Source organism: Musca vetustissima, unplaced genomic scaffold (genome assembly GCF_032173495.1).
Source record: "Musca vetustissima isolate MV318-11 ecotype Yass unplaced genomic scaffold, APGP_CSIRO_Mvet_v1 utg197282, whole genome shotgun sequence".
Taxonomy (NCBI): domain Eukaryota; kingdom Metazoa; phylum Arthropoda; class Insecta; order Diptera; family Muscidae; genus Musca; species Musca vetustissima.
Window position 1 is genome coordinate 23,890 of NW_026887938.1, and position 19,500 is coordinate 43,389.

Genomic DNA, 19,500 nt, shown 5'->3' on the forward strand with positions numbered 1-19,500 from the left:
TACGCATGTGGCTGGGCAATCAATGTGCCCTGCTCATACGTGATGTCAACTATTTCGAAGATATTTTCAAAAGTCAACAGCTGATTACCAAGAATGATCTCTACAATTTATTAAGTGGTTGGTTGGGTCAGGGTCTGCTACTGAGTTCAGGGCCCAAATGGTTTTCGCGCAGAAAAATTATTACACCCACATTTCATTTTAAAATTTTGGAAGAATTTGTGGAGATTTTCGATCAACAAAGTCATGTTATGGCCAAATGTCTGATGAAGGAAGCTGATGGTAAGACGGTGCTTAACATGTTTCCCAAAGTTTGTCTAATGGCCTTGGATATTATAACGGAAACGGCAATGGGTGTGCGAGTGAATGCTCAAGAGCACCCTGAATTCGCCTATGCCAAGGCAGTAACTGAGTAAGTTTTCCAGATGTTGATACAATGTACTTGACAGCAGTGAGGCCTTAATTGTTGAGGACATCATTTATTTATCGCTGTTAATCAATTATGATAAGGTCTTAGTTTCTTAAGTACACCTGGCTATAAAAATGTATTCTTCGGATTTTGGACAATATTCATTCAATGTTGTTTTCATGTGCGAAAACTTCGACACGCGACCTCTTCAAGTTTATGGAATCAAGATAGGAGGTATTTTATAGATAGATGATTTGTAGAAAATTTTTAAAAATAAAAAAACATTTGGAGTACATTTATGGGCGTATATACTATATATAGCAATTTATATTGTTCGGTGACCTATAGTAAAATTTTATGAAAAATATTTTTAGCCTTGGCAACAAACCACCAAATGTACCTTATACGGACCCAAATAGCCCACAATTCAAAATTATTGAAAAATGACGTCCACATTGTTATAGATATTTTGTGTACATATATTATACCTACCGATATAAGTAGTTCGGTGACCTATGGTGAAATTTTATGTAGAAAAAAATTTTCATTGACACGAAACTCCCATAAGGACCTTTTGTGGTTCAAATTTACCTAAATTAAAAATGCCGAAAAATAATCCAACATTAAAAGGAATATTTTTATATATCAAAAATTGCTATGGGTATTTTATGTATATATATCATACCTATAATTATCCTTTGTCCGGTGACCTGTAGTGAAATTGTATGTAGAATTTTTTTCTCATTAACACCAACTCTCTATGAGGACTTCTGTTGGTTCTAATTTACCTACAATAAAAAATGCCGAAAAATAACCTAACATTAAAGGAATATTTTTATATATCAAAAATTGCTATGGATATTTTATATATATAAATTATACTTATCATTTTCTATACTTCGGTGACCTCTAGTGAAATTTGATGTAGAATATATTCCACATTAACACCAACTTCCTACAAGGACATCGTGTGCTCCAAACTGGCCTATAATTAAAAATGCCCAAAAAATAACCCAACATATAAGAATATATATATATATATATATATATATTAAACCTACAATTTTCTCTTGTTCGATGACCTATAGTGGAATTTGATGCAGAATATTTTCCACATTAACACCAACTTCCTACAAGGACATCGTGTGCGCCAAACTGGCCTATAATTAAAAATGCCCAAAAAATACCCAACATTTAAGAATATTTTATATATCAAAATTTATATTGATATATTGTGTATATATATTATACCTACAATTTTCTCTTGTTCGGTGACCTATAGTGAAATTTTATGTAGAATATTTCTTCCATTAGTACCACACTTCTAATATGAAGATATCTGGAAAATATCGACAAAATCTTAAATTTACAAAAATCTACCAAAATCATTAATTTCGTATATAAAATTCGAAATTATAACAATATTTTATTGCTATATAATGAAGCTATCGAATTTTCGTATTCGAAGACCTGTAGAATATTTTCCCTCTTCACATCAATACCCTACAAAGACTTATTGTAAGCAAAATTGGCCTATAATCAAAAACGTCCAAAATTTACCCAAAATAAAAATAATTTTTTAAATACAGATATTTTATTATATATATATATATATATTATATCTACCGATATTAGTTGTTCGGTGACCCATAGTGAAATTGGATATAGAATATTTTTCTCATTGACACCAACCCCGTATAAGAACATATTGTGGGCCAAATTGGCCTATAACTAAAAATGCCCAAAAATAACCCAACATTTAAGAATATTTTATATATCAAAATTGTTATGGATATTTTGTGAGTATATTTTATATATATCGTTTTCTCTTGTTCGGCATCCTATAGTGAAATTTAATGCAGAATATTTCTTTCACTAGAACCACTCCTCTAAAATGAAGACATGTGGAAAATATCGTCCAATTCTTAAGTGAACAAAAAATGTTCAAAAACATGAATTTTTTTGCATTCGAAATTATAACAATTTTAACTGATATATACTATAGCCAACGATTTCTCGTAGTCGAAGACCTATAATGGAATTTTCCATAGAATATTTTCCCCCCTTGACACCAACCCCTTACAGGAACATATTGTGGGTTAATTTGGCCTATTTTTTAAAACGCCCAAACATAACCCAAAATAAAATAACTTTTTTATATTTCCAAATTAATATAGATATTATGTGTATATATATTATAGCTACCGATTTCAGTTGTTCGGTAAGCCATAGTAAAATTTGATATAGAATATTTTTCTCATTGATACCAACCCCCTACAGGGTGCTCTTGTGGGTCAAATTGACCAAAAATTAAAAATGTCCAAAAATTAACACAAATAAAATTACTTCTTTTAGATATTCAAATTAATACCGATATTTAGTGTATATATATTAAACCTACCGATTTCAGTTATTCGGTGACCTATAGTGGAATTTCCTGTAGAATATTTTTCTCATTGATACCAACCCCCTACAGGGTGTTCTTGTGGGTCAAATTGGCCAAATATCAAAAATGTCCAAAAATTACCACAAATAAAATTACTTCTTTTAGATATTCAAATTAATACCGATATTTAGTGTATATATATTAAACCTACCGATTTCAGTTATTCGGTGACCTATAGTGGAATTTTCTGTAGAATAATTTTCTCATTGGCACCAACCCCCTACCAGGTCTTCTTGTGTCTCAAATTGACTTACAATAAAAACCGTCCCAAAAATTCAACCAAAATCAAATATGTATTTTTATATATCCAAAATAATATAGATATTTTAGGTATATATATTATAGCTACCGATTTCGATCATTCGGTAACCTAAAGTGAAATTTTATGTCGAACAATTCTTCCATTGGTACTTCTCACCTAAAATGAAGCAATCTTGAAAATATTGTCAATAATGTAGAAACTTTTCGATTTTATATCTATGGTCTGCTCCATATCTGTTTCTGTTCCAAAGATTTTATACCCTGTAGGTCCTAAAAATCGAAGAAAACTCCAATTTTACTAAAAACTAGGAATGGGTTCCGAACAGGCAACCAAACACCTCAAAGTTTTTTCTAAGATCTTCTATAGTTAGAATAATGTTTAATGACCTCTAAATGACCTTTTTATGTGGTCTCTTCTATATACATCTTAGGGGTTTACATTCAGAAGACACTTTTGATGTCCTCAGTTGGCAGAAGACCTATTAAGAGGTTTTTTAGGGTCTTTTGAGTTAAAATTTTGTTGAATGCCCTTATAAGAAAAAACAAAAATTTCTATACTCGGACTATCTCTGAAATTTGAAGACTTTCAATTGACTTTTACGGAAGATCTTCCATATACAACATATTGATTGATAGCTTGTCATAGAATAGGTCAGGTCTTCGTCATGGAAGAGCTGTGAAGTCATTTTTCTTCATAGAAAAAGCTGTGACGGTCTTCATCTTCATAGAAGAGCTGAAGGCCTTCTTCTTCGAAAACTATCAGTCCCTATAATGTATTCTCTTAAACCTCCTTTTAATATTTATTTCATTTCCTTTTATTTTTTCAGTACCTCCAACATAATGTCAGATCGTTTTATGAAACCCTTCGATCGTTTCGATGGCTATTTCCGTATCTTCCACAATGAAAAATATCGCCACTTGCAGAATTGTATAAAAATTATGCATGAATTCACGGATAAGGTTATCGCGGAACGTCGTGATGCTTTGCAGAAATCAATTGAAAATGGAACCTATCAGGCGGGTAGTAATACCGATGAAATGGGTATTAAAAAGCGAATGGCATTCCTCGATGTACTGCTGCAATCGACAGTAGGTGGTAAACCCCTCTCGAATATGGATATTCGTGAAGAAGTTGACACATTTATGTTTGAGGGTCATGACACCACGACTAGTGGTATATGTTTTACATTGTATCTGCTATCGCGTCATCCTGAGGTACAACAAAAGGTGCTTGAAGAAATCCACTCGGTCATTGGGGAGGATAAGGACAAGCCAGTGACAATGAAGGATCTGCAGGATCTCAAATATTTGGATTGTGTGATTAAGGAGAGTTTGCGTTTATATCCACCAGTACCAATGATTGGTCGTGTCACCGAACAGGATAGTGTGATAAGTAAGTTCGGGATGGATATATTAAAAATAAAATTTTGCTAATTTGAAATATTTTTTTTCCTTTTAGATGGTGTTACCATACCCGCCAAAACCAACATCACTTTGCTGATGTATGCTGCCATGCGTGATCCCGACTATTTCCATCACCCTGATGATTTCTTGCCCGAACGTTTCCAGAACATTGAGGATGCAAATAAAATCAATCCTTTCGCCTATGTTCCATTTAGTGCGGGTCCACGTAACTGTATTGGCCAGAAATTTGCCACAGCCGAAATGAAAAGTACCATCAGTAAAATGGTTCGTTATTTTGAACTACTACCATTGGGTGAGGAGGCCAAGCCTGTCATGAATATTGTATTACGTTCAGAGACTGATGTACAGTTGGGTTTGAGACCCCGCAAGTAGGAAGGAAAAGGAGGAGAATGATAAATATTTTGAGTGGTTTTTGTTATTGTTTATTTTGTAAGATAATAAAATATTTTTTTACTGAAAATTTAAAGAAGGCATTTTAAAATCTGAAACCTTACCCCGAAAAAAAATCTTCAAAATGTAAGAAGCCAGAAAAAATTAACAAAAATTTTACGCCATGTAAGGGAGCCAAAAACAATATTCTTGAAGGAATCCACGCCTTAGAGTAGACCCTGAAAATTATTCTTGAAGGAATCCACGCCTTAGAGTAGACCCTGAAAAATATTCTTGAAGAAATACACGCCTTAGGATGGAGCCTGAAAAATATTCTTTAAAAATCCACGTCTTAGGATGGAGCCTGAAAAATATTCTTTAAAAATCCACGTCTTAGGATGGAGCCTGAAAAATATTCTTTAAAAAATCTACGCCTTAGGATGGACCCTGAAAAAATGTTCTTTATAAAATCCACGCCCTAGGATGCCCTGTGAAAAATATTCTTTAAAAAAATCCACGCCTTAGGATGTCCTGTGAAAAATATTCTTTAAAAAAATCCACGCCCTAGGATGCCCTGTGAAAAATATTCTTTAAAAAAATCCACGCCTTAGGATGGACTCTGAAAAATATTCTTTAAAAATTCCACGCCTTAGGATGGACTCTGAAAAATATTCTTTAAAAATTCCACGCCTTAGGATGGACTCTGAAAAATATTCTTTAAAAATCCACGCCTTAGGATGGACTCTGAAAAATATTCTTTAAAAATCCACGCCTTAGGATGGACTCTGAAAAATATTCTTTAAAAATCCACGCCTTAGGATGGACTCTGAAAAATATTCTTTAAAAATTCCACGCCTTAGGATGGACTCTGAAAAATATTCTTAAAAATTCCAAGCCCTAGGATGCCCTGTGAAAAATATTCTTTAAAAAAATCCACGCCTTAGGATGCCCTGTGAAAAATATTCTTTAAAAAAATCCACGCCCTAGGATGCCCTGTGAAAAATATTCTTTAAAAAAATCCACGCCTTAGGATGGACTCTGAAAAATATTCTTAAAAATTCCACGCCCTAGGATGCCCTGTGAAAAATATTCTTTAAAAATCCACGCCTTAGGATGGACTCTGAAAAATATTCTTTAAAAATCCACGCCTTAGGATGAACTCTGAAAAATATTCTTTAAAAATCCACGCCTTAAGATGAACTCTGAAAAATATTCTTTACGCCTTAGGATGGACTCTGAAAAATATTCTTTAAAAATCCACGCCTTAGGATGGACTCTGAAAAATATTCTTTAAAAATCCACGCCTTAGGATGGACTCTGAAAAATATTCTTTAAAAATCCACGCCTTAGGATGGACTCTGAAAAATATTCTTTAAAAATCCACGCCTTAGGATGAACTCTGAAAAATATTCTTTAAAAATCCACGCCTTAGGAGGGACTCTGAAAAATATTCGTTAAAAATCCAAGCCTTAGGATGGGCTCTCAAAAATATTCTTGAAGAAATCCAGGCCTTGGAATAGACCCTAAAAATATTCTTTAAAAAATCCACGCCTTCGGATGGAACCTGAAATATATTCTTTAAAAATCCACGCCTTAGGATGGACTCTGAAATATATTCTTTAAAAATCCACGCCTTAGGATGGACTCTGAAAAATATTCTTTAAAAATCCACGCCTTAGGATGGACCCTGAAAAAATATTCTTCAACAAATCCACGTCTTGTAAGGGTCCCTGAAAAATATTCTTTAAAAAATCCACGCCTTAGGATGGATCCAGAAAAATATTCTTTAAAAAATCCACGCCTTAGGATGGACCCTGAAAAAATATTCTTCAACAAATCCACGTCTTGTAAGGGTCCCTGAAAAATATTCTTTAAAAAATCCACGCCTTAGGATGGATCCAGAAAAATATTCTTTAAAAAATCCACGCCTTAGGATGGATCCAGAAAAATATTCTTTAAAAAATCCACGCCTTAGGATGGAGCCAGAAAAATATTCTTTAAAAAATCCACGCCTTAGGATGGAGCCTGAAAAATATTCTTTAAAAAATCCACGCCTTAGGATGGAGCCAGAAAAATATTCTTTAAAAAATCCACGCCTTAGGATGGAGCCTGAAAAATATTCTTTAAAAAATCCACGCCTTAGGATGGAGCCAGAAAAATATTCTTTAAAAAATCCACGCCTTAGGATGGAGCCTGAAAAATATTCTTTTAAAAATCCACGACTGAAAAATATTCTTTAAAAAATCCACGCCTTAGAATGGACCCTGAAAAATATTCTTTAAAAAATCCACGCCTTAGAATGGACCCTGAAAAATATTCTTTAAAAAAAATCCACATCTTAGGATGGGACTTGAAAATTGTCTTTAAAAAGTCCATGCCTTAGGATAGACCCAAGCCTCTCTATAGTTCCTCGATAAAAATATTCCTTAAAAAATCTACACCTCTATATGTCTTCGAAAAAAATATTCATTACAAAATCCAAGCTTTATATGGTTCTTGGGGAACTATTTTTAAAAAAGAAAATCCACGCCTTATCTAGGTCCATGAAAAACTATTTAAAAAAATCCAAAACTTATGTGGGTCCTTGAAAAAATATTTTTAAATTTTAAACATATTTAAAAAAATGGTATTTATATTATTTTGAAACATTCTTTTATTTTAAAAATCTACGTCTGTGAGTTCGAACCTAATATGTTTAAATTCTTATAGTTTACTTTTAGGCTTTAAAGAATAGAAATTTGGAATGAATAGTCAGCATGATGTGGTCAGCATTAGAATAGTCAGCGTGACATGTTATATTTTCTACTGTTTCCGATTTTTAGAGATAAGCTTTAGCAATGTGCGGGACTGATAAACAAAAACAAAAAAATGCGATATGTTTCTCTTCGCAGTTTATAGATAAATAAAAAAATTTAACCAATTTATTATATTGGACCTAGTCGATTAATGTATACTCTCTAAGTGGTTCTGAAAATTCAATATATAAATTTGTAATTATATGGGCCGAAAGATAAGTCACTAAATTTTAACCACAGTCCAATTCAAAAAAATCATAGATATGGAGATTTGTGTGTAGAACTCCTCACCTCAAGTCTATGGTGAGGAGGTAAACAAACCTGTTAAAGAGAACAGTTCTAAATCTCTATGCACATTTTTGAAATCAAAGTGATATCAGAGAGAGGAATACAAATCTGAAAGTGTGTGTCAAGATAAGGTCTAACAACTAAAATATAGTTAACAATATTAAATATGCTTTTGGCCAATTTTAGTACCCGTGGTCTATTGGAAGTGGTAGCAACAGCAACAGCAATCGGAAATAATATTTTGTCTTTATTTGGCACAAACATAATGTGGATTGAAATGCTTGTGGGACTTTTGTCCCTTCTCATACTTGCGGATACGCTCTACAAACGGCGACGTCATATTATGATTGAAAAGGCTGGTATTCGAGGACCAACTCCATTGCCGATTTTGGGAAATGTTTTGGAATTTGTGGGCAATACCACAGCCAGTAAGAGATTACCAGAAAACCCTAAGCATATTTTTTTAATTACGATTTTTTTCTCATTTGCAGATTTTTCTACATTAATGGACAATCTGACCGCCAAATATGGTAAAATTATACGCATGTGGATGGTTAACCATTGTGTTCTGTTCGTACGCGATGTCAAATATTTTGAAGATATTTTCAAAAGTCAACAGCTGATTACCAAGAATAATCTCTACACGTTGTTAAGTGGTTGGTTGGGTCAGGGTCTGCTGCTGAGTTCTGGACCCAAATGGTTTTCACGCAGAAAGATAATTACACCCACCTTTCATTTTAAAATTTTGGAAGAATTTGTAGAGGTGTTCGATCAACAAAGTAATGTAATGGTTAAGAATTTAATGAAGGAAGCTGATGGCAAAACTGTGATCCGTATGTTCCCAAAAGTTTGTCTAACCGCATTGGATATTATTACGGAAACGGCAATGGGTGTGAAGGTTAATGCTCAAGAACATCCTGAATTTCCCTATGCCAAGGCGGTGACAGAGTAAGTTTTGCAAAATATTGATACAATGTGTGTGAAAGAAATGAGGAATTGATTGTTAAAGACGTCATTTCTTTATCGCTTTATTTTGGAAATGTTCAGGGTTCAAGTACAAACAAACCTACAATACAAACCTTTATTCTTCGGATTTGGTAACAATATTCAATATTGTTTTCATTAGGCCAAAAATTCGATAAGCGACCTCTTTCAAGTTGGTAGACACAAGATAGGAAGTATTCTATAGATAGATGACTTGTAGAAAAACATTGAAAATAACAAAAAATGGGAGTGTATATATTGGCATATATATTATATATAGCAAATTCTATTGTTAGGTGACCTATAGTAAAATATTATGTAGAAAAAATTTCCCCTTGATACTAACCACCCAAGCGAACTTGTTATGGACGAAATTGGCCTACAATTGAAATCACTGAAAAATGACATAATAAAAATATATTTACTATTTTTGTATGTCCACATTGTTATAGATATTTTGTGTATATATATCACACCTATCGATTTAAGTTGTTCGGAGACCTATAGTGAAATTTAGGGTAGAATATTTTTTTCACTTACACCAACCGCCTATAAGCACTTCTTAATGTTCAAATTTAACCTACAATTTAAAATGCCGACAAATTATCCAAAGTTAAAGGAATAATTTTAATTATCAAAATTGCTATGGATATTTTATGTATATAAAGTATGCCTATCACGTTCTCTATTTCGGTGACCTATAGTGAAATTTAACGTAGAATATTTTTCTCATTGACACCAACCCCATATAGGGACCTTTTGTGGCTTAAATTGGCTCACAGTTAAAAATTCCGAAAAATAACCTAAAATATTATATGAAGGAATAATTTTATACATAGAAATTGTTATGGATATTTTGTGTATATATATTATACCTATAAATTTCTCTACTTCGGTGACCTATAGTGAAATTTAATGTAAAATATTTTTTTCACTAATACCAACCTCCCATCAGGACTTCTTGTGGGTCAAATTGGCTCACAATTAAAAATCCCGAAAAATAACTCAAAATTGAAGGAATTTTTTTATATATCAAAATTGATATGGAAATTTTGTGTATATAAAGTATGCTATAATTTTCTCTATTCGGTGGACTATAGTGAAATTTAATATAGAATATTTTTGTCATTGAGACAAACCCACTATAAGGACTTCTTGTGGGTCATATTGGCTCACAATTAAAAATTCCGAAAAATAACCCAAAATTGAAATATTTGTATATATCAAGATTGATATGGATATTTTGTGTGTATATATTATACCAATCGTGTTCTCTTGTTCGGTGACCTATAATGAAATTTAATGTAGAATATTTTTTCCATTTGAACTACTCCTCCAAAATGAAGACATCTGGAAAATATCGACCAAATCTTAAATTAACAAAAAAGGCCCAAAATCAATCATTTTTACATATGATTGATTTTGGTATTATATTGATATTATATATTGAAATTATATCAATATTTTAATTGATATATAATATAGCTATCGATTTCTCGAATTCGAGAAGCTATAGTGGAATTTTCTGTAGAGTAATTTTCCCCTTGACCCCAACGCCCTATATGGACATATAGTAAGAAAAATTGGCTTACAAATAAAACCCTTCCAAAATAAACCAAAATAAAATTATTTTTTTTTATTTATCGAAATTCATATAGACATTTTATGTATATATATATATATATATATATTATACGTACCGATTTATTTTCCTTGGTGACCCATAGTGGAATTTAATGTAGAATATTTTTCACCTTGACAACCATACCCTACAGGGTCTTCTTGTGGGATAAAATGACCTATAATTAAAAACGTCGAAAAATAACCGCAAATTAAAGGAATATTTTTATATATCAATATTGATAAGTATATTTCATGTATATAAATTATACCTATCATTTCCTGTTATTCGGTGACCTATAGTAAAATTTAATGTAGAATATTTCTTCCATAGACGCCAATTGCCTGAAACGAAGCTATCAACAAAATCTCGACCAATTCTTAAATGAACAAAAATTGCCCAAAATGTGTATATTTTATGTTCGAAATAATACCAATATTTTATTGGCATATAATATAGCTACCGATTTCTCGTATTCGAAGACCTATAATGGAATTTTCTGTAGAATATTTTGACCCTTGACAACAATTCCCTACAAGGACTTTTTGTAAGCAAAAGTGACCTATAATTAAAATCGTCCAAAAACAACCCAAAATAAAATTACTTTTTCATATCTCTAAAGTAATCCAGATATTAAGGGTATATATATCAAACCTAACGATTTCAATTATTCGGCAACCCATAGTTAAATTTCGTTTTTAATATTGCTCCCCTTTACACCATCCCCCTACAGGATCTTCTAATAGGTCAAATTGGCCAAACATTAAAAATACCCAAAAAATACCCAAAATAAAATGGATTTTTCCGATTACTCCAATTATTACAGGTATTTTTGGTATATAAATTATATATACCGATTTCGGTTATTCTGCAACCCATAATGAAATCTCCTGTAGAATATTACTCTCCTTGACAGTAATGCCTTACAGGGTGTTGGTGGGTGTGGTGGGTAAAAATGGCCAAAATTTAAAAATGTACAAAATGTACAAAAAAACCCAAAAAATGTACATTTTATATATTCAAATTACTAGAGATATTTAATGTATATATATATTAACCCTACTGATTTTAGTTATTCGGTGACCTATAGTGAAATTTTATGTAGAATATTTTTCTAATTGACATCAACCCCCTATAAGGACTTTTCATGGACCAAATTGGCCTAAAATAAAAACCATCCAAAAAATAAATCCAAAATCAATTTTTATTTTATGTATCCAAATTAATATGGAGATTTTGTGTATATAGGTTATAGCTACCGATTTCGATATTTCGTTAACCTAAGGTGAAATTTTATGTCGAACATTTCTTTCATTGGCACTACTACCCTAAAATGAAGCAATTTGGAAAATATTAGCCAGTCTATCACATAGAAACTTTTTATATTTATACCAATGGTTCTATATTACATTTTTTGTTCGAAGTATTATATAGCCAGTAGAACCTTACATAGCTCGTAAAAACTCGTAGAAACCCCAATGTTACTAAAAATTAGGAATGAGTTCCAAATACGCAACTAAACCCTTCAACATATTTCTAGGACCTTCTATAGTTAGAGTAATGTTTCAATGACCTCCAAATGACCTTTATATTGGATCTCTTCTATATATAAATATACTTCATAGGAGTTTACATTCGGAAGACAGTTTTGATGTCCTCAATTGGCAGACGACATATTGTGGTATATGGTATTTAGAGGTATTTTTGAGTTACACATTTTTGTATTGCCCTTATAAAAAAAAATCCATACCCATACCGTCTTTGAAATTTGAAGGCTTTCTATGGACTTTGAAGGGTGGAAGATCTTCTATATACAGGATATTGGTTGAGAGCTTGACATAGAATAGGCCCGGTCTACTTCGAAAAATATCTGTGAATATATTTTTCTTCATAAAAGATCTTTGAAGGTCTCCTTCTTCATAGAAGACTATCAGTCCTTAAAGAGGATTCTAATTTTGTTTAAATATTCCCTATAATAAATATTCTTCATTCTAAAATTTACTTTATTTCCTTTTATTTTTCTTCAGAACCTCCAACATAATGTCGGATCGTGTTGTGAGACCATTCGATCGTTTCGATGGCTTCTTCCGTATTTTCAATAATAAAACATATCGCCACTTGCAGAATTGTATAAAAATCATGCATGAATTCACGGATAAGGTAATCGAGGAACGTCGTGATGCTTTGCAGAAATCAATTGAAAATGGAACCTATCAGGCGGGTAGTAATACCGATGAAATGGGTATTAAGAAGCGAATGGCATTCCTTGATGTGTTGCTGCAATCGACAGTGGGTGGTAAACCACTCTCAAATATGGATATTCGTGAAGAAGTTGACACATTTATGTTTGAGGGTCATGATACGACGACCAGTGGTATTTGTTTTACTTTGTATCTGCTATCACGTCATCCTAAGGTCCAGCAGAAGGTGTTGGAAGAAATCCACACAGTCATAGGGGAGGATAAAGACAAGCCAGTGACAATGAAGGAGCTGCAAGATCTCAAGTATTTGGATTGTGTGATTAAGGAGAGTTTGCGTTTATATCCACCAGTACCAATGATTGGTCGTGTCACCGAACAGGATATTGTGATAAGTATGTTCGGATTGGGGACTTTTAAAACTAATTTTGCTAATTTGAAAAAAATTGTCTCTTAGATGGTGTTACCATTCCGGCAAAGACCAACATTACTTTGCTGATGTATGCCGCCATGCGTGATCCCGATTATTTCCATCACCCCGATGATTTCTTGCCCGAACGTTATCTGAATACCGAAGATGCAAATAAAATCAATCCATTCGCTTATGTTCCATTCAGTGCGGGACCACGTAACTGTATTGGCCAGAAATTTGCCATAGCAGAAATGAAAAGTACCATCAGTAAAATGGTTCGACATTTTGAATTACTACCATTGGGTGAGGAGGTCAAACTTGTTATGAATATAATATTGCGTTCGGAGACTGATGTGCAATTGGGTTTGAAACCCCGCAAGTAGGAAAGGGGAGAATGATAATTTTTTGAGTTGTTTTTTTTATTGTAGATTTTGTAAGATAATAAAATTTGATTTTCTTGTTATACTGAAAAATCAAAGAAGACATTTCAATACCCAAGGAAAATATGCTTTAAAAACGTCAAGGTCCGGTAAGGGACCCTATACACATTTTTTAAATCGATCCTTTGTAAGGGACCCTATTTTTTTAATTTCAAGATTTGGTCCAAAACAAAAGTATAAGAAATCCACTCCTTGAAGGGAACTCTAAAAATATTCTTTAAAAAATCCACGCCTTAGAAAGGATCCTGAAAAAATATTCTTTAAAAAATCCACGCCTTGTAATGGTCCCTAAAAAAATATTCTTTAAAAAATCCACGCCTTGTAAGGGTCCCTGAAAAAATATTCTTTAAAAAATCCACGCCCTGTAAGGGTCCCTGCAAAAATATTCTTTAAAAAATCCACGCCTTGTAAGGGTCCCTGAAAAAATATTCTTTAAAAAATCCACGCCTTGTAAGGGTCCCTGAAAAAATATTCTTTAAAAAATCCACGCCTTGTAAGGATCCCTGAAAAAATATTCTTTAAAAAATCCACGCCTTGTAAGGGTCCCTGAAAAAATATTCTTTAAAAAATCCACGCCTTGTAAGGGTCCCTGAAAAAATATTCTTTAAAAAATCCACGCCTTGTAAGGGTCCCTGAAAAAATATTCTTTAAAAAATCCACGCCTTGTAAGGGTCCCTGAAAAAATATTCTTTAAAAAATCCACGCCTTGTAAGGATCCCTGAAAAAATATTCTTTAAAAAATCCACGCCTTGTAAGGGTCCCTGAAAAAATATTCTTTAAAAAATCCACGCCTTGTAAGGGTCCCTGAAAAAATATTCTTTAAAAAATCCACGCCTTGTAAGGGTCCCTGAAAAAATATTCTTTAAAAAATCCACGCCTTGTAAGGGTCCCTGAAAAAATATTTTTTAAAAAATCCACGCCTTGTAAGGGTCCTTGAAAAAATATTCTTTAAAAAATCCACGCCTTGTAAGGGTCCTTGAAAAAATATTCTTTAAAAAATCCACGCCTTGTAAGGATCCCTGAAAAATATTCTTTAAAAAATCCACGCCTTGTAAGGGTCCCTGAAAAAATATTCTTTAAAAATCCACGCCTTGTAAGGGTCCCTGAAAAAATATTCTTTAAAAATCCACGCCTTGTAAGGGTCCCTGAAAAAATATTCTTTAAATAATCCACGCCACGAAAGGATCCGGAAAAAATATTCGTTAAAAAATTCACGCTTTAGAAAGGATCCTGAAAAAATATTCTTTAAAAAATCCACGCCTAAGAAAGGATACTGAAAAAATATTCTTTTAAATATTTCCACAATTTTGTGCCCTGCAGAATCTATCATCCTGACTGACAAGATATCTGTGTACATTTTCCAATTAGGAAAAAAATGGAAAAGCTGAGATTTCAGCATATTATTTTTGTTCGCCCTGCAGACAATAAGGAAATTACAAAAGCATTTCCTTTCTAAGAAAGTAGAATGAGAAAAATTAACGCCATATGAAGAAAGGAAGTGATTTGACTATTTTGGGCTCACGTGGCAGACACGTGAGTAGGAAATGTTCAAATATACAAAAAAAGAAACGACAAATGTCTTTTGGAAATATTTACAATATGCCAACATCCTCGTACATCAGAGTTTTATGCAAAGACACACACCACTCGCATATCCTTCCAAGATGCAGGGAGGAAGGGCGGCAGTTTGAAAAAATATTTTCTTAACAAATTACAAGAGAAACTCCTTTGACAAAATACAGCTGTTGCCAGGATTAACGCCTCAAATTTCCACTGGCAAGCGAGGAAAGATAAACCCGGCAGCGTATGCAAACATATGGCATTACAAAGCCCGCACACAAAAAACACACACTCTCTCTGTGTGTGTAGGGATATATGTGTGTGTGTTTGGATGGCTGCTGCTTGTGTGCATCAGAGCATTAAACAATTACAGCATCCTTTTAAGCCTATCAAATGTAAATCCTGTATCATCTACCTGAAATAATTCACCTATCAAATTTGTAATGGCAAATCGTATTGAGTGAATCCTTTGTGTGTTGAAAATTAATTTTGAAGATTTTCTTTATAATTTTCGTTTTTCACCTGTGTAATTATTAGCTGGAACATAATTCTGCGATGTTCAGCTTTTATCTATGGTAGTAATTTTCTAAAATGAAAGGACATCATGCTGAGATATTTTTTAGGGGTGGTATTTCCTTTCTTTCTTTTGAGACACCTTTCTTAGCCGCTCCGGTCGGCTCGTTTATGAATCACCGTCAATCATTTTAAATGGTCAACATGTTTACTTTCTTGATTGTCGAGATATCTCAAAACTCAATCACATTTCTAGCTGTTGTCCGAGCATTGCCTTGTCCTTTTCTAGTCTTAAGGTTTTCAGCGGACTTCTTCTTCTGTGCCATATTTTCGATGATAATGATTTCCAACTTTATGACAAATAGAGGCACAGTGGATTTTACTTTACTCGTGGATTTTTTTAAAGAATATTTTTCAGGCTCCATCCTAAGGCGTGGATTTTTTAAAGAATATTTTTCAGGGTCCTAAATAAGGCGTGGATTTTTTAAAGAATATTTTTCAGGCTCCATCCTAAGGCGTGGATTTTTTAAAGAATATTTTTCAGGCTCCATCCTAAGGCGTAGATTTTTTAAAGAATATTTTTCAGTCTCCATCCTAAGGCGTGGATTTTTTAAAGAATGTTTTTCAGGGTTCTAAATAAGGCGTGGATTTTTTAAAGAATGTTTTTCAGGGTCCTAAATAAGGCGTGGATTTTTTAAAGAATATTTTTCAGGGTCCATCCTAAGGCGTGGATTTTTTAAAGAATATTTTTCAGGGTCCATCCTAAGGCGTGGATTTTTTAAAGAATATTTTTCAGGGTCCATCCTAAGGCGTGGATTTTTTAAAAAATATTTTTCAGGGTCCATCCTAAGGCGTGGATTTTTTAAAGAATATTTTTCAGGGTCCATCCTAAGGCGTGGATTTTTTAAAGAATATTTTTCAGGGTCCATCCCAAGGCGTGGATTTTTTAAAGGATATTTTTTCAGGTTCCATCCCAAGGCGTGGATTTTTTAAAGGATATTTTTTCAGGTTCCATCCCAAGGCGTGGATTTTTTAAAGAATATTTTTCAGGGTCCATCCTAAGGCGTGGATTTTTTAAAGAATATTTTTCAGGATCCATCCTAAGGCGTGGATTTTTTAAAGATTATTTTTCAGGGTACATCCTAAGGCGTGGATTTTTTAAAGAATATTTTTCAGGGTCCATCCTAAGGCGTGAATTTCTTAAAGAATATTTTTCAGGGTCCATCCTAAGGCGTGAATTTCTTAAAGAATATTTTTCAGGGTCCATCCTAAGGCGTGGATTTTTTAAAGAATATTTTTCAGGGTCCATCCTAAGGCGTGGATTTGTTACACAATATTTTTCAGGGTCCATCCTAAGACGTGGATTTGTTACACAATATTTCTCAGTGTCCATCCCAAGGCGTAGATTTTTTAAAGGATATTTTTTCAGGTTCCATCCCAAGGCGTGGATTTTTTAAAGATTATTTTTCAGGGTACATCCTAAGGCGTGGATTTTTTAAAGAATATTTTTCAGGGTCCATCCTAAGGCGTGGATTTTTTAAAGATTATTTTTCAGGGTACATCCTAAGGCGTGGATTTTTTAAAGAATATTTTTCAGGGTCCATCCTAAGGCGTGAATTTCTTAAAGAATATTTTTCAGGGTCCATCCTAAGGCGTGAATTTCTTAAAGAATATTTTTCAGGGTCCATCCTAAGGCGTGGATTTTTTAAAGAATATTTTTCAGGGTCCATCCTAAGGCGTGGATTTGTTACACAATATTTTTCAGGGCCCATCCTAAGACGTGGATTTGTTACACAATATTTCTCAGTGTCCATCCCAAGGCGTAGATTTTTTAAAGGATATTTTTTCAGGTTCCATCCCAAGGCGTGGATTTTTTAAAGAATATTTTTCGGGGTCCATCCCAAGGCAGGGTCTCTGACAGGCGTAATTTTTTTAAAAAATAGTTTTTGGGTCCATCCCAAGGCAGGGTCTCTGACAGGCGTGGATTTTTTAAAAAATATTTTTTTGGGCCCATCCCAAGGCTGAGTCTCTGAAAATGCGTAGATTTTTCAAGAAATATTTTTTTGGGTCCATCCCAAGGCTGGGTCTCTGACAGGGGTAGATTTTTTAAAAAATATTTTTTGGGTCCATCCCAAAAAAAATAAAAAGTAAATACTCCGAAGGCAAAGTCTCTGACAGGCGTGGATTTTTAAAAAAAATATTTTTTTGGTCCATCCCAAGGCAGGGTCTCTGACAGGCGTGGATTTTTTAAAAAATATTGTTTGGGTCCATAACAAGGCAGGGTCTCTGACAGGCGTGGATTTAAAAAAAAATAAAAAATATTTTTTTGGGTTCATCCCAAGGCAAGGTCTCTGACAGGCGAGGATTAAAAAAAATTAAAAATATTTTTTTGGGTCCATCCCAAGGCAAGGACTCTGACAGGCGTGGATATAAAAAAAAATTAAAATATTTTTTTGGGATTTTTTAAAAAAACATTTTTTTGGGATTTTTTAAAAAAACATTTTTTTGGGTCCATCCCTAGGCAGGTTTCTGACAGGCGTGGATATAAAAAATTAAAATATTTTTTTGGGATTTTTTAAAAAATATTTTTTTGGGTCCATCCCAAGGCATGGTCTCTGACAGGCGTGGATTTTTTAACATATAATTTTCAGGGTCTTTGACAAGCGGAGATTTTTGGAAAAATATTTTTCAGGGTCTCTTAAAGGCATGGAATTTTTAAGAATATATTTTCAGCTCCTTATATCAATTTCAAGTCCTTGCAAATACTGTCCAAAAATTAACATACACCTCTCCATCTGTCATGTTCCTCGTAAATACTGCTCATAATCAACATTTGTTTTGCAAGGATGCTTTTGTAGATGAAATGCTACAATACCAAACAAACTTATACACACATCCATATACTTTGATGCTACGCAACTGATTTACTAGATCGCACAATGAAATCCACATCGTCTTCCTTTATAGTTATTATCCTTGGTGTCCTTGGTGTTTCATTTATTCTCTGTAATTGTCATTTTGAATGCAGACAGTCGACGAAAATCCTTGTTGGGCATTAGTTGTTGTACTAAGGACGAGATGTTATGTCTTTGTTGTTCATGTTCTGCAAATTATGAGAAATTATTATTGTTAGTGTGTATGTATGGGTGTGTGTGTGTCTGAGGACACAAGGATATAACTGCATCTTTTATTCATAAATTGTTATCTATGTCGCTGCTGTTGCTGCTGTTTACTTAGATGTCAACCGTAACAGTTAACGAAGAGCGTAGATTTTTATAATTTCAACATTGTGTCGGGCATTTCAATTATCTCTCTTTCTCACTGCCTGTCTGCCATCATTCTATCATTTTGTCATGTCTGCCAGGATGTCTGTTTGCCTGCCTGGCTGCCTGTTCGCCACCACTGTTGCTTTTAATTTAACTGTCGGCATTTGCATTTTTGCAAGAGATGCAAAGTCAACACCCAACACACACAAAAAAGGTGCAAATTATAATTTCACGGAACAAAAAAACCCGGCAACAGAATTTACAATTGCAAATCTTTCTTCGAGTTATTTGATCTTTGTGATTTTCGCTTAGAGATAATTTTGTCTGCAACAGTTAATTGAAGTAATGAAAGGAAGAAAAGGGATACCTTTACGAATGTTTTATTTAGATATGCCGATCCTGATGAAAAGGATGGTGCGTAAAATGTTTTTCTTCTACTGTTTGCTAAATTAAGAAATGAATTTGAAGTATTATGCTCAATTTTAGGGAAACAGTCAAATAAACTATCCACGCCTT

The 19,500-nt window shown here is 33.3% G+C and overlaps 2 protein-coding genes across 2 annotated transcripts; both read left to right on the forward strand.

The window, feature by feature from the left end:
* Positions 1-50: 50 nt before the first annotated feature.
* LOC133335797 (probable cytochrome P450 4d14) lies at positions 51-4,910 on the forward strand. Its single transcript, XM_061544096.1, has 3 exons — positions 51-409; positions 3,941-4,506; positions 4,573-4,910. Exons 1-3 carry the CDS (start codon positions 249-251, stop codon positions 4,908-4,910), a joined length of 1,065 nt encoding a protein of 354 aa, XP_061400080.1. The 5' UTR covers positions 51-248.
* A 3,345-nt stretch (positions 4,911-8,255) lies between these two features.
* LOC133335793 (probable cytochrome P450 4d14) lies at positions 8,256-13,588 on the forward strand. Its single transcript, XM_061544094.1, has 4 exons — positions 8,256-8,418; positions 8,482-8,938; positions 12,623-13,188; positions 13,251-13,588. The coding sequence occupies exons 1-4, from the start codon at positions 8,256-8,258 to the stop codon at positions 13,586-13,588; spliced, it is 1,524 nt and encodes a 507-aa protein (XP_061400078.1).
* Positions 13,589-19,500: the final 5,912 nt, after the last annotated feature.